Here is a 13,217-nt window from a genome sequence, read left to right on the forward strand (position 1 = left end):
GGAACATCGCATCGGATCCGAGTTAGGTCGAAATCTTCTAGTTTTAGTCGGATCATGGTCCATGGACGAAGACGATGGATCATGGATGCCATGGGAGTGGGACCTACTACTGAGTACTGACCCCCATGCCCGCCTATTCATTTGATCATTTCTCATCTGCACCGCACATATGCGCCTTTACACCGTTTCGCGACAATAGACCGGCTCTAAGGTGTAATAAATATCGGTTCTGCTTCGAGCTCGATGTCGAATCATTACTACTACTCTGCTCATTGGTGCTTTTCGCAATTGGAGCAACGATGGCGCCTGCGAAAACCTCAGGTGCTGTCATTGCCGTGGTCTCCATGGCCCTATTGTCTTACTTATTATCTACCTATCGATCGAAGCTTCCACTTCTAAGAATGCGAAGATGCCTTTTATCAAAGAAAATCGGAAATGGTCTTATCGATGCCATTGGAAACACCCCTTTGATCAGAATCAACAGCCTTTCTGAAGCTACTGGTTGTGAAGTAAGCTCTTAATTTCCTGAGTCCTCAACATTCCCATCTTACTTGGTTTTCAGCTCTGGGCTTCCCTTGTTTTCTTCTTCTAACTTATTGGCTTTCTTCTGCTTCTGTCTTTGGTTCTTGAATAACATTTGTTCTGGCACATCTTCTATGTTTTTGCTGTCCAGATTCTCGCTAAAGCTGAGTTTTTGAACCCTGGGGGAAGCGTGAAGGATAGAGTAGCAGTGAAAATCATTGAAGAGGTGCACTACCAAGTTCACTTTTCAGACAGTTTATATTAATTAATTTTCAGGCAGTTCTCTCTCTCTCTCTCTCTCGGTGGGAAATTTTCCTCTACTTTTTTCGACCTATAAACTATAAAGAGCTTAGAGTGTTACTGTGATGAAATAATAGTAGAAAATTGTGAACAAGGGAATCCCAACACATAGAAGTTCTTAGCATTAATCTCGTGATATGAAATTTGCAAAGAATCATTTTCGTCTGTGCAATCATCCGTAAGTTACTTGAAACATGGACCCCAAGATGAAACATGGAACCATCCAGGTTCATCAATATGGTCAATTTCCATTACATGAGACACGGAGAACAAGTGCCTGTCACATTATAATGTGTCCATTGGCCCCCAATATAAGAACTAAACATTTTTCTCCCCTTAATTTTTCGTTGTTGTTGTTTTTTTTTTTTTTTTTAATTCCATCTTGTAAGAATATTCAATGCCAGATGGTGTAGTTTCATTTTGAGCTTCTGTTGAAATTATAACCCAAGGAAGCTTATGGAGTTTTTTTCTTTTAACCAACAGACTTCTCATTTTCATATATTCTTTAGCCTCCTGTTATTGAGGCAATTGAGCACACTAATAAATGATCAAGACAAGTATAATTGATGCTGAAAGTTTGGAACATTCAACATATATAAACTATCACAAATAGATGAAACCTATCGCCGCAATTTATAGGGTAATTAGAAAAAAAACACGATTCCCTTATTATGCCTAGTTGGAAGGGAAATTAGGAAAGCATGATACTCTTGTTATGCCTGATTAATAAACTACCATATGAGCAGGAACATTCGACAATATATCCTTAGTGAGTTCTATCAGGAAGACAACAAGTTTTCACTGTCGCATCTCAATCCACTATTACCATCATAACAGTGATGCTTATTGGTTATGCCTCAACAAATTGTTGAACAAAATGTTTAACCATGGTTATTACCAAAAACGAAAGGGTCATTGAAAAACAGGGTTGTTACAAGGCAACTGCAGACTTAGGTTCGTTATAGGTCTTAGCCAATTTTCCTAGCAGAGATGGTAACTGTCAAATAAAATTTTATCCTAATTCTCTCATCTGTACAATACTTGACAATGTATTCATAAACCATACATTATCTGATTTACAGTTCTTACTATTAGGTTTCTGATTCTTTTTGTTTATGACTATTTTGCTTCCTACTTTAGTTGTTCCAAACCTTTGAATTCATATTTGCAGGCTTTAGGTTCTGGTGAGTTGGTTCCTGGTGGAGTAGTTACTGAAGGAAGCGCTGGAAGCACTGCCATCAGCCTTGCCACAGTGGCTCCTGCATATGGGTGTAAATGTCATGTGGTTATCCCAGATGATGTTGCGATTGAGAAGGTTTTCTCTGAATCCTTTGGCAATTTTATTGTGTTTCAGATTCCAGAATGTGCTGCAAAGTTTGTTTTCATTTTAATGATAATACAATACCATTAAAACTACCTCCTTTTCTTTTCTTCCTATTATTGGCTTGTCATGTCTAGAATCCTGTCATGAGCTTCTGGCTCCATTGCCTATTATGATCTCAAGCTGATTGCCTTATGATGTAGACTCACATGGATTTGAATGTTGACATCATTACATTGGGTTGATGAAGATATGTAGACTAAGTTGGCACCATGTGAACTAATTGATGTTATCACATGTAGCTTTGCTATAAAGATTCTAAAACTTCTGTATCATCATCATCTGTTTGTTCCTGAGTAGGACAGCAAATCCATTCATCTTTCTTTAGTCTGATCTATCAAGGCAATATGCTCTGTTAAAGAATGAGTGAAAAAATTTCCCCCAGTACTTTTGCAGTTTTGCCATGATCCTAGTGATCCCTTTTTCCTTTTAGTGCTTTCAACTTGCTCCAAATGTCTAACTTTCCATTCATATATTCAGTGGTCATCATTTTGAATGATCCTCTGAGTATAATTTTCCATATGCCATCACCAAATGGTGCTACCTCTTATTCCATTTCATTTTTAAATTTATTCTCCTACTCTTATAAGTTATCCATCTCACTGTTCTTATTTGACTGCACTTATTTTGTTTCTGCTATTTAAATCATGGCCTTTTAGTGGGCAGCAATTAAAAAATATCACTGCCTTTTGGTATGCATTTGTTGCACAACATGCCTAACAGATATATCTTCATGACTTTATTTTTGAGGTATATTCTCTTTGGTTTCTCCTTATAGATACTTAAATTGAAATACTAAAAGTGTCCTTTGAAGGATCTCTTCAGTATCAATTTTGACTAACCCCTTTTTACTATTTCTGTATTTACTACAGTTACACTTGATTCAGTTTGCTTTAAAATCTTTAAACCATAAGGAGTCCTATTGCATTTTTAGTTTTGCTTTTACTCTATACTCAGGTCTTATCAATTGAAATTATGTTACCTGCAAATAAAATGCAATAAGACCTACTTTGTATATTCTTGGGTAGCTCATCCACAACCAATGGGGGGTGGCAGGCCCAGGGCCAATGTATTTGCTGAATCACCTGCAATGATCAAATTCTGAATACCCAAATTCTTAATTATCCTGACTCCGGTGAGAGCAGCCATCACTTCAGCCTTTGTGGAGTCGGCCCATCTGATTGGGCCACTAAAAGTCCAGCAGATATTGCCCCTTTTGTCCCTTACTATACCACCAATACCTGCAAAGCCCGGATTGCCTAAGGCACAACCGTCAAAATTAAGGGTTATCACACCTTCACTGATGGAAATAGGATGCCTCAAGGGAGTTTGCTGAGGATGAGGCAGAAACAGAAAGGGGTGAATATTTCTGATAATATCATTGACTGAAAGTCCTTTAAATAGATCTGAATTCACCGACCAAAGGATGCAAAGATAGGTAATATCTGAGATTAACTCCTCCAAGGTTCTGCTTTTATTGTCAAAGATACGGGTGTTTCTTTCATCCCAAACACCCCACATTACTGCATGAGGCACTGATTGCCAAAAGACTTACCCCTTTTGCTAAGCCCTATTCCTTTCCATTGATTCTAGTTGTCCATAATGTGTTATGGAAAAGCCCAGCTGTACCCTGCCATATTCAAGAAATGGGACCATATCCTTTGAGTGAAGCTGCAATGAAGAAGGATGTGATCTGCAGATTCACCCTCGCTGAGACATAAAATACAAACATGAGGAGAAATGGAGCGTCTTCCCAAAAGCTTTTTCTGAAGGAGATCACAAGTATTAACTTTCTGGAGACTGGCATCCCAGAAAAGAGGGATGAGAGGGGATATATAGGCATCTTTGAGGATTTGGATTAAAGCTATTAAATTAGAAATCTCTGAGTCCCTTAGGGGTCTTCTGAGGTGGAGATTTAAAGAATTCTCGGCGGACTGGTTTGGGAGGCAATCAGAAATAGAGGCTTCTTGGACAAGGGTGAGGTTAAACAACCTAGGGAAAGAGGCATCCAGGGTAGATTCCCCCCACCAAAGATCTTTCCAGAATTTAATTTTAGAACCATTTCCCACTTTATACCTTATAAAAGGAAAGAAAGAAGTATGAATGGAACATATACCTTTCCAAGGATTGATGACCTTTATCCTGTTCAAATGGAGACTGCAATCCCACCCGTTTGTATTTCGTCCATATTTACTTGAGATGATAGCAGTCCAAAGAGCATTAGGTTCTTTTGGAAATCTCTAGAGCCATTTGCCTGGAAGAGAGAAATTTTTCTCTTTAAGCTGTCCAATACCCAAACTGCCTTCCTCTTTTGGTCTGCATACTTGTTTCCAGCTGACTAAATGGTTTCTCTTATCTCCACCACCTTATCAAAGAAAATTCCTTTGAAGCTTCTCAATCCGATTTCTGACTTTGGTCGGAATTTGGAAGACAGAGAGAAAGTAGACTGGCAGATTTGATAAGGAGGCCTTTAAGAGAATAAGCCTACCCCCTTTGGAGAGATAACACTTTTTCCAAATCGATAGTTTCTTCTCGCATTTCTCCAACACAGGACTCCAAAAGTTGAGGGATTTTGGATTCCCTCCAAGAGGCATCCCAAGGTAGGTAATGGAGAAATTCTCCATTTTGCACCCCAATGAAGATTTGAAATTTTCTAGAAGATCCACTTCCACTGAGTTGATAGCCACAATACTGCTTTTGCAGAAATTAACTCTCATACCAATGAGAATCTTGAAACATTCAATTACCATTTTAGTGTTTGTGATGTTGGTTATAGAGGCATCTAAGAATAGGATTATGTCGTTGGCGAACTGTAAGTGAGAGATGTGAAGTTTATCCCTACCCACTTCAAAACCTTTCACCAAGTTGAAAAGAATTGACTTGTCAAATAGATAATTAAATATATCCATGACCAAAGTGAAAAGTAAAGGGGAAAGAGGGCAACCTTGTCTTAGACCCCTGGTTGCCTTGAAATAACCTTTCGCTTCACCATTTATCAATACTGAAAACCATGGAGAGCCAATACAACCTTTAATCCATCTGATCCAGTTTCTCCCAAAACCTCTTAGCCTTACGCAATCAAGAATGCAGTCCCAATCCACTTTGTCGTATGCCTTCTCAAGATCAAGTTTCACAAGGACCCCCGGGATCCCAGAGGATTTTCTGTCTTCTACACACTCATTTGCAATAAGAATGCTGTTCACAATTTGTCTTCCTTTAACAAAAGCAAACTGATTTTGGGAAATTAGATCTTCAAGGACTTCTTTAAGTCTGTTGGCCAGAACCTTTGCCAAAGTTTTGTATATGCTCCCAACCAAACTTATGGGTCTAAAGTTTTTAACTTCCAAAACTCCCCCTTTCTTAGGGATGAGGCAGAGAAAGGTAGAGTTAAGGCTCTTGTTAACAATGGTAGATGAATGGAAGTCCCTGAAAAACTCCATGAGATCTGACTTTACAATTTCCCAACATTTTTGGAAGAAAAGGATAGGGAAGCCATCCGGCCCTGGAGCCCCATCACCGTCCATGCTGAAAATAGTCTTCTTGACTTCTTCCTCTTCAAAACTTCTTTCCAACCAATCCCTTTTTTCAGCTGAAAGGGTAGTGCCATCCCAATTAAATATTGTGAATTGATTTTCATTATCCTTGGAGTAAAGGTTTTTAAAGAAAGAAAGGAAAGCTTCAGAAATTTCCTCAGGATTCTCCACTTCTCTCTGATTAAGATTGAGCTTAGAAATAAAATTCTTCCTACTTCTTCCCGAGGCATAGGTGTGAAAAAATCTGGAATTATTGTCCCCTTCTTTCAACCATCTCACTCTTGATCTTTGTCTCCAATACATCTCTTCCCTTCTAACTAGTTGCTCCCATTCCTTTCTTAATTCTGCTCTTTTATTTCTGTTTAAGGCATTGAGGGTCCCATTTTTCTCTCTATTGTCCAAGTCCTCTAATTCCGAAAGTATTCTTTTTTTCTGTTCTTCAACAGCTTTAAATTCTTCTCTTCCCCAAGCTTTAAGATTTTTCTTCAAAGCTTTTAGTTTCTGAAGAAGTCTGAATCCAGCCCAACCCTCTATTTTGCAGTCTTCCCACCATGTTGCAACTTTTTTACTGAAATCTGTGTTGTAGCCAGAATTTTTCCAATCTGAATGGGGTCTTTCTTTTAATTATTCTTTCGGTGTTCAGCAATATGGGCCAGTGGTCTGAGGTACATCTTGGACGAAGATCTTGACACAGATTTGGAAATCTCTCCAACCAATCCTGAGATAATAAAAATCTGTCAAGTCTGCAGCTTATGGCATTTTCTTGCATGTTTGACCAGGTAAAAAGTCCATTGGTAAGAGGGAGATCACATAGATTGGGTCTGTCAATAAGATTAGAGAAATTTCTCATGCTTCTGGTTGGGGTTCTACCATTAGAATGTTATGAACTGAACCTGGTGACATTGAAATCACCCACTAAACACCATGGTATGTCCTCCTCCTCATGCAGGGACTCCAACTCAGCCCAAAACCTCACTCTATCAGAAGGAGAGTTAGGACCATACACACCAGTGAGGATCCAGCTGAAGTCATCTTTAATATTAGTGAACAGAACCGAGATTGAGAATTCACCTCTGTTGATCTCCAAGCCTGAAATTTCATCTTCCTTCCATGCTAGAATGATACCTCCAGCAGACCCCACAGCTGGAACAGAAGTCCATTTTCTACCCCTTATTCCCCATATGGCTTTCATAAGTTTTCTATCGATGACTTCTTTTTTTGATTCCTGAAGGACAATTATATCTGGATTTTCTCTCTTCAATGTTTCTTTCACTGAGTTTCTTTTGAGCTGACCTCCCAAACCCCTAACATTCCAACTTAGTATCTTCATTGAGTCATTTTGACAGATTTCCCCTTATTCATCTTACTTCCTTTTGGGATGCGATCCCTTATACCCCACTGAAGCCTTTTTAGTTACACTTGATTCAGTTTGCTAATCTTTAAACCATAAGGAGTCATATTGCATTTTTAGTTTTGCTTTTACCCTATTCTCAGGTCTTATCAATTGAAATTATGTTACCTGCAAATAAAATGCAATAAGACCTACTTTGTATATTCTTGGGTATCTCATCTATAATCAATGGAGGTGGCAGGCCCAAGGCCAATGTGTAATGAAGTGATTCCTTGATACTTTTAGTATGTCAGTTTTGAAGAATCTCTTCAGTATCAATTTTGACTAACCCCTTTTTACTATTTCCATATTTGCTACAGTTACACTTGATTCAGTTTGTTTTAAAATCTTTAAACCATAGGGAATCCCATTGGATTTTTTGCTTTTCTTTTACCCTATTCTCAGGTTTCATCAATTGCAACTATATTACCTGCAAATAAAATGCAATAAGACCTACTTTGTACATTCTTGGGTAGCTTATCCATAATCAATGGAGGGTGGTAGGCCCATGGCCAATGTGTAATGAAGTGATTCCTTGATACTTTTAGTATGTCTGCTTTGGGCTGTCTGTAGTGGTTCCCTTCTCTTCAAACACTTATTGAGTGTTGGCTGTTTTAATCTTTCTTTCTTTTTTTTTTTTTTTTTTGATCAATCTGTTTTCTGATCTTTTCAATAATAATCTGATTCCTGTTGCTGATAAAAAATATAACCAATGCAAAAACATATGGGTTAAGGCATATCTTTGTTTAGGATTTATGTAGTTGGCCTCATGTAGTTTGGATAATGCTTAGTCATTGTTGTTGTTATTACTGGAGACTCACTTGTATCTCTATCAATTGTTCTCACTTTGATTGCTGGTCCCTTATACATCTCCTTGACCATGCTGATACATTCAATTGAAAGTCCTTTTTCTTCTATCAAAATCCACCAAGTTATCTTTGTACAAACCTTATCCTATGCCTTACCTCAGTTGAGACCGCCCGAAGATATTTCCTCTTCACAAAACTTATATTACCTAAGAATCTGGACTTTATAGTTGACCTTGTCATAATCTTTTCTCATTTACACTATCTACTTCTACATTCTAACTAATAATTTATGAAATATTGTACCTGGTTGGCATAGGGGGTGTTTGTGATGCATATTGTTTCCATTTTCAGTATGTTTCAAAAACGGAAATGCCATTTTCTGTGGTTCAATGATAGGAAAGAGTGGCAAGCTGTTTCCAAAAACTTCCTGTCTTAAAACCTACGAAATGTGGTTTTGAGAAACAGGTCACCATTTTAATTTAAAGCGTGCTCATATAGACAAGGTTGCACTGTAATTTCACATGCCAAAGCCTGTTCTGCCATTCCACTCTGTTCAGTGCCATATCCATTGTTAAAGTAACATGTCAATTCAGGATGCATGAAAGTTTGGCAAAAGGTTGTAGTGCCAGCTGGCAACCTGACACAGCCCTCCTTTATCTATGCTTCAGGCTTGGGACTTGCAGTGTAAGACAAGTTTACACTTTTGGAGTTAAGGATAAAAAACATTCTTTCTAGAAAGCAAAATGTTTGTTTTCTCAGAACCACCACCCAAAGCCCCCTTAGTAAGCTAAGATAGTCAGATCACTCCTTTGCATTTTCATATCTATGAGACCATACCCCATGTACACCCAAAAAGGACCATATAAAGCTTCTGTTAGCAAGTCATTAACATGAGAACAGTATAACCCTGTAAGAAAATCATCATACTCTAAACCTGAGTTCCTTATGAACTAAGAGCCACAAATATAGCACTTAAATCTTTGCCAATACCACATGAATATCCAAAGTGGTATTATCAAAATTCCAAGCATTCCTCTCTTACCACTGTGTTACACATACCAAAACACCACCATAGGTAGGTATTAAGTTCCACACTGCACTCCCTTTTTTGCTCAACCCACTTAGCTACCAGCTCATAAAAAAGATGCTAGAATAGAGTGAGGGAAGCACCCCATCCACCCAACTTTTGGAGAGATTTGAGGATCCCGAAGTTACTAAAGCATATGAGAGAAGAATGAGGAACTAATGGTTGCACACAGATTTAGAAGCTGACAGCAGTTTCTAAATTTATAGCTTCTATTTCTTAACCAACTATTGTTATCTTTAGGTGGGGACTATATGTTTTAGAAGATCTGCAATTAGTAGTTTCCTTTTTGGTTACCATTTCTTTGTTTCCGTTTTCTATTTTTAGGACATATAGGATTCTAATTAGGAGTTAGCTACAGTTTTAGTAATTGCCAAATTTCTAAGCTTTGAGGAATTTACATGTACAAATCTGTCAAGAACAGCAGAACTGAATATTGTTGTTCTCTACAGTTGCTATTTTCTCCTCTTGAAACAGTGTTGGAGATCACATGATTTCTTATTTTCTCTTTTGTTAATTTTTAGTAGCTCTCTGCTACTAGAAGAAAACTAAGGGTCCATTTGGTTCGCAGCCGGAATCGGAATCGGAATGGTCTGTTCCCATAGTCTGTTTGGTTCAGACAGGAATGGGAATGGAAATTGGAATCTGCAGGAATGAGATTTCATTCCCAAAGGAGGGGGCAGGGAATGGCCATTCCCTCAAATGGGGGAATGTCATTCCAGCAGGAATGGGAATGGGATTCTGATTCCACCCAGCCAAACAGTTAGAATCGGAATAGCCCATTCAGATTCCAATTCCAGACCCCTATTCCAGTGAACCAAATGAGGACTAAGAACTATTCTTTGGATTCTCTTAGATTCAAATCATAATCTATTTGGGTTTTGAAGCAAGGCTACCCATCAACCTTTTCTTCTATCTATTAGCCCCTACATTAGGTGGAATGAAACAAATCCTTACAAATCCTTTCTCTTTTTTCTTTTCTTTCCAGATGCACTGATTCACTATATTGTATACTGGTTTTATCCATAGGATCATGATGGTGTCTTACAAGAATTCAGAAGTTTAACAGTGCTGGCTTTAGAGCCTCATTATACCCTAATAAGGTTTCAGATCCAGAGCCAGCCTTATCAATTTTAGCCTGAGGCTGTTGAATTGTCTTCTTGAGGAGAATACTGTCATGACCCTTCTCTAGATTTCAATTGAAATTTCACCTTAGCACCTCCCTCATATTAAAGTAGTTAATATATTTCAGTGGTAGCAGTTAAGTAGCTTATAAAGCCAACATGTATTATATATGCCCATCTGCTTTGTAAATACTGCAACTTCTTACCTGTAAAATTTTATCCAGTCTCAAATTCTTGAAGCTCTTGGAGCTACTGTTGAAAGAGTGAGACCAGTTTCAATTACACACCGAGATCACTATGTCAATGTTGCAAGGAGAAGGGCAATGGAAGCAAATGAATTAGCATCAAAAGAAAGAAAATCTGATGGAACAGATGCCAAAATGTTGCAGCAAAATAATGATCGGGAGTATGGAGAAATGGCAAAATATTCGAGAGGGGGTTTTTTTGCAGATCAGTTTGAAAACCTAGCAAACTTTCGAGCTCACTATGAGGCCACTGGGCCTGAGATTTGGGAGCAAACTGGTCGCAACTTGCATGCTTTTGTGGCTGCTGCAGGTACAGGTGGCACTTTAGCTGGGATTTCCCGGTTTCTGCAGGTCCATTCATCTTTGTTCTTTCTGACCTATGCTTCATTTTCATTCTTGCTATTGCAACTGCTGCATAAAATCCTTCACGAAATGTTGAACAGGAAAAGAATCCTTACATCAAGTGCTTTCTGATTGACCCTCCTGGTTCTGGACTGTTCAATAAAGTGACTAGGGGGGTGATGTACACCAAGGAAGAGGCTGAAGGTCGAAGGCTAAAGAACCCTTTTGATACCATAACTGAAGGAATTGGGATTAACAGGTTAACTAAGAATTTTATGATGGCAGAACTTGATGGGGCTTTCAGAGGTACAGATATGGAGGCTGTCGAAATGTCCAGGTTGAGTGCACCATACATATTATTTATCTTTCCATCCTTCTAATGCTCTCAGCAGCTAACTTGCTTTGAATTCTCATATTATTTATGTCTTTAACATGTTTGCAGGTTTCTTCTAAGGAATGATGGGCTCTTTGTTGGGAGTTCCTCAGCCATGAACTGTGTTGGAGCTGTTCGAGTGGCAAAATTGATGGGGCCTGGCCACACAATTGTAACAATTCTTTGTGACAGTGGGATGAGGCATCTGAGTAAATTTTATGACGCTCAGTATCTCTCTCAGCATGGTTTGACACCATCAGCCACTGGTCTAGAGTTTCTTGGTCTTGGTTGAGATGTGATTGGATCAAAGATTTTAGTGCCTCAAGTACAAAACTTTGAGCTTGCACGAACCGAACCATGGCTAATTCTATTTTGCAACAGGATCGTTTTGTGCAAGTGCAATTGTCACTTCTATAACCCTAAGGATTTTTAATTTGGTGATACTGAAGCGCGGTATTGGTCTTCCAGAACTTTGCGCATAACTTTTATACTTCACATTAATTTTGTGAGAGAGATAATGAGGCATTGGTTAGAATTCTGATTGTGAAAACCAATAAATTACAATGTAGTCCAGTTGGTAATTTGTTCTATGTTTTCATTGACAGAACAGAAAAAAAAAGAGAAACAATTAAATGATACACTAATCCTATACAGAAATAACTATTTACATTGCCTAATGCTTCCAATTCTGAGTCTATTAGGTTTTGGTTTGAAATTCTTATCAGAGGTATCTCTGGAGATAAAGGCTGAATAGCGTCTGCTATTCCACAGGGTTCTCTCTCTCTCTGCGTGACACGATAATCCATATTATTAACCTCATGGATGAATCATTATGCAATAGTAAGATTCTGTAGAAGTGCTGAAGGTATGCATGCTTGTATCTGGCATAAACTGATGAGTCGTTTGGAGCCACCGGGCCAGTCATGAGTCAACACAAGTTTCTAATAGACATACAATGTGGAAAATTTTCGTACGTTCAATGAAAAAAAAGGGAAGATGGAAAAGGAAATTTACAAAACGACTGGTTGATCTGCTGCACTTGTTTTGAGTCGAGGGTGAACAATGGTTTCAAAACTTACAACAGAAAGATTTCAATTGTCGTAGTAATCTAATTGAAGAACAAATCATTTCGAGCCAGCTAAATTTTCCTACAGATATCCACCCGTCGTATGTGACAAACATGGTTTTCAAAACCGGACCGGACCGGAAAAACTGGTAACCGGTCAGCCATTTGGGTCCGGTTTTACTAGAAACTGGAAAATTGAAAAAAAAAACGTTGAAAAGTCAAAAAAACTGCTGACTCAGCAGTCGGACCGCTAAACCGTTTGACCTGGGCAGCGGTTCGTTGGTTAATATTTTTATTTTTAATGTTTTAAATAAAAAAAAACAAAAAATAAAATGCCAATTATATCCCACGATTTTCGAATCCCAATCCCAGTCCCTTATTTGGTTTAGCCTTTAGGGTTCCCAAGTTCCCTCCTCACTCAGTCACTCCTCAGTCCTCTCAACTCTCAAGTCTCAACCCTCACACCCTACCACCTGCGGTGGCCATCAACTCCGGCATCCGACGATGACATACACTGACGGCGACCGGCAAGCTTGCAGCGGCGAAAAGAGTCACCCAAGCACTTGCAGCGGCGGTGACTTGCAGCGGCGAATGGCGAGCAACTTGCAGAGGTGGACTGCCCAAGCTCACCAGCGGCGAATCCCTGAAGGTACAATTTATTTTTTGTGATTTAATTGATTTTTCGAATTCTTTGGACCTGCTAGAATGATATAATTTGTTGTCATTAACCCTGTATGTATATGCTTGTTTAGTAAGCATGAATTAGTTTTTCTAGAGTTTTTTTTCTTTGGTAGGATTTCTAGAGACAACTTGAGATTGAAAGAAAATGACTCTAAAGGGGTCACTTAATTCCTTAATCCTTATTTTTACTGATTGATGAGGGAGCTATTGATTCAACTGAATCAATCAATTATCTGATTAAGAACTGCCCCTTCACTGTGCCTTGATAAATTAAGAACTGCCCCTTCACTGTGCCTTGATTAATCCTTATTTTTTGAAAATTTTCTATATTTTTTGGAAAATTTTCTGTATTTTATTATTTTTATTT

The 13,217-nt window shown here is 38.5% G+C and overlaps 1 protein-coding gene across 1 annotated transcript; it reads left to right on the plus strand.

Moving 5' to 3' along the window:
* Window positions 1-241: 241 nt before the first annotated feature.
* Window positions 242-11,684, plus strand: LOC104594239 (Pyridoxal-5'-phosphate-dependent enzyme family protein). Its single transcript, XM_010254456.3, has 6 exons — window positions 242-509; window positions 674-748; window positions 1,994-2,137; window positions 10,368-10,739; window positions 10,832-11,067; window positions 11,173-11,684. The coding sequence occupies exons 1-6, from the start codon at window positions 300-302 to the stop codon at window positions 11,393-11,395; spliced, it is 1,260 nt and encodes a 419-aa protein (XP_010252758.1). The 5' UTR covers window positions 242-299; the 3' UTR covers window positions 11,396-11,684.
* Window positions 11,685-13,217: the final 1,533 nt, after the last annotated feature.

Source organism: Nelumbo nucifera, chromosome 1, assembly GCF_055504915.1.
Source record: "Nelumbo nucifera cultivar China Antique chromosome 1, China Antique-T2T, whole genome shotgun sequence".
Taxonomy (NCBI): Eukaryota; Viridiplantae; Streptophyta; class Magnoliopsida; order Proteales; family Nelumbonaceae; genus Nelumbo; species Nelumbo nucifera.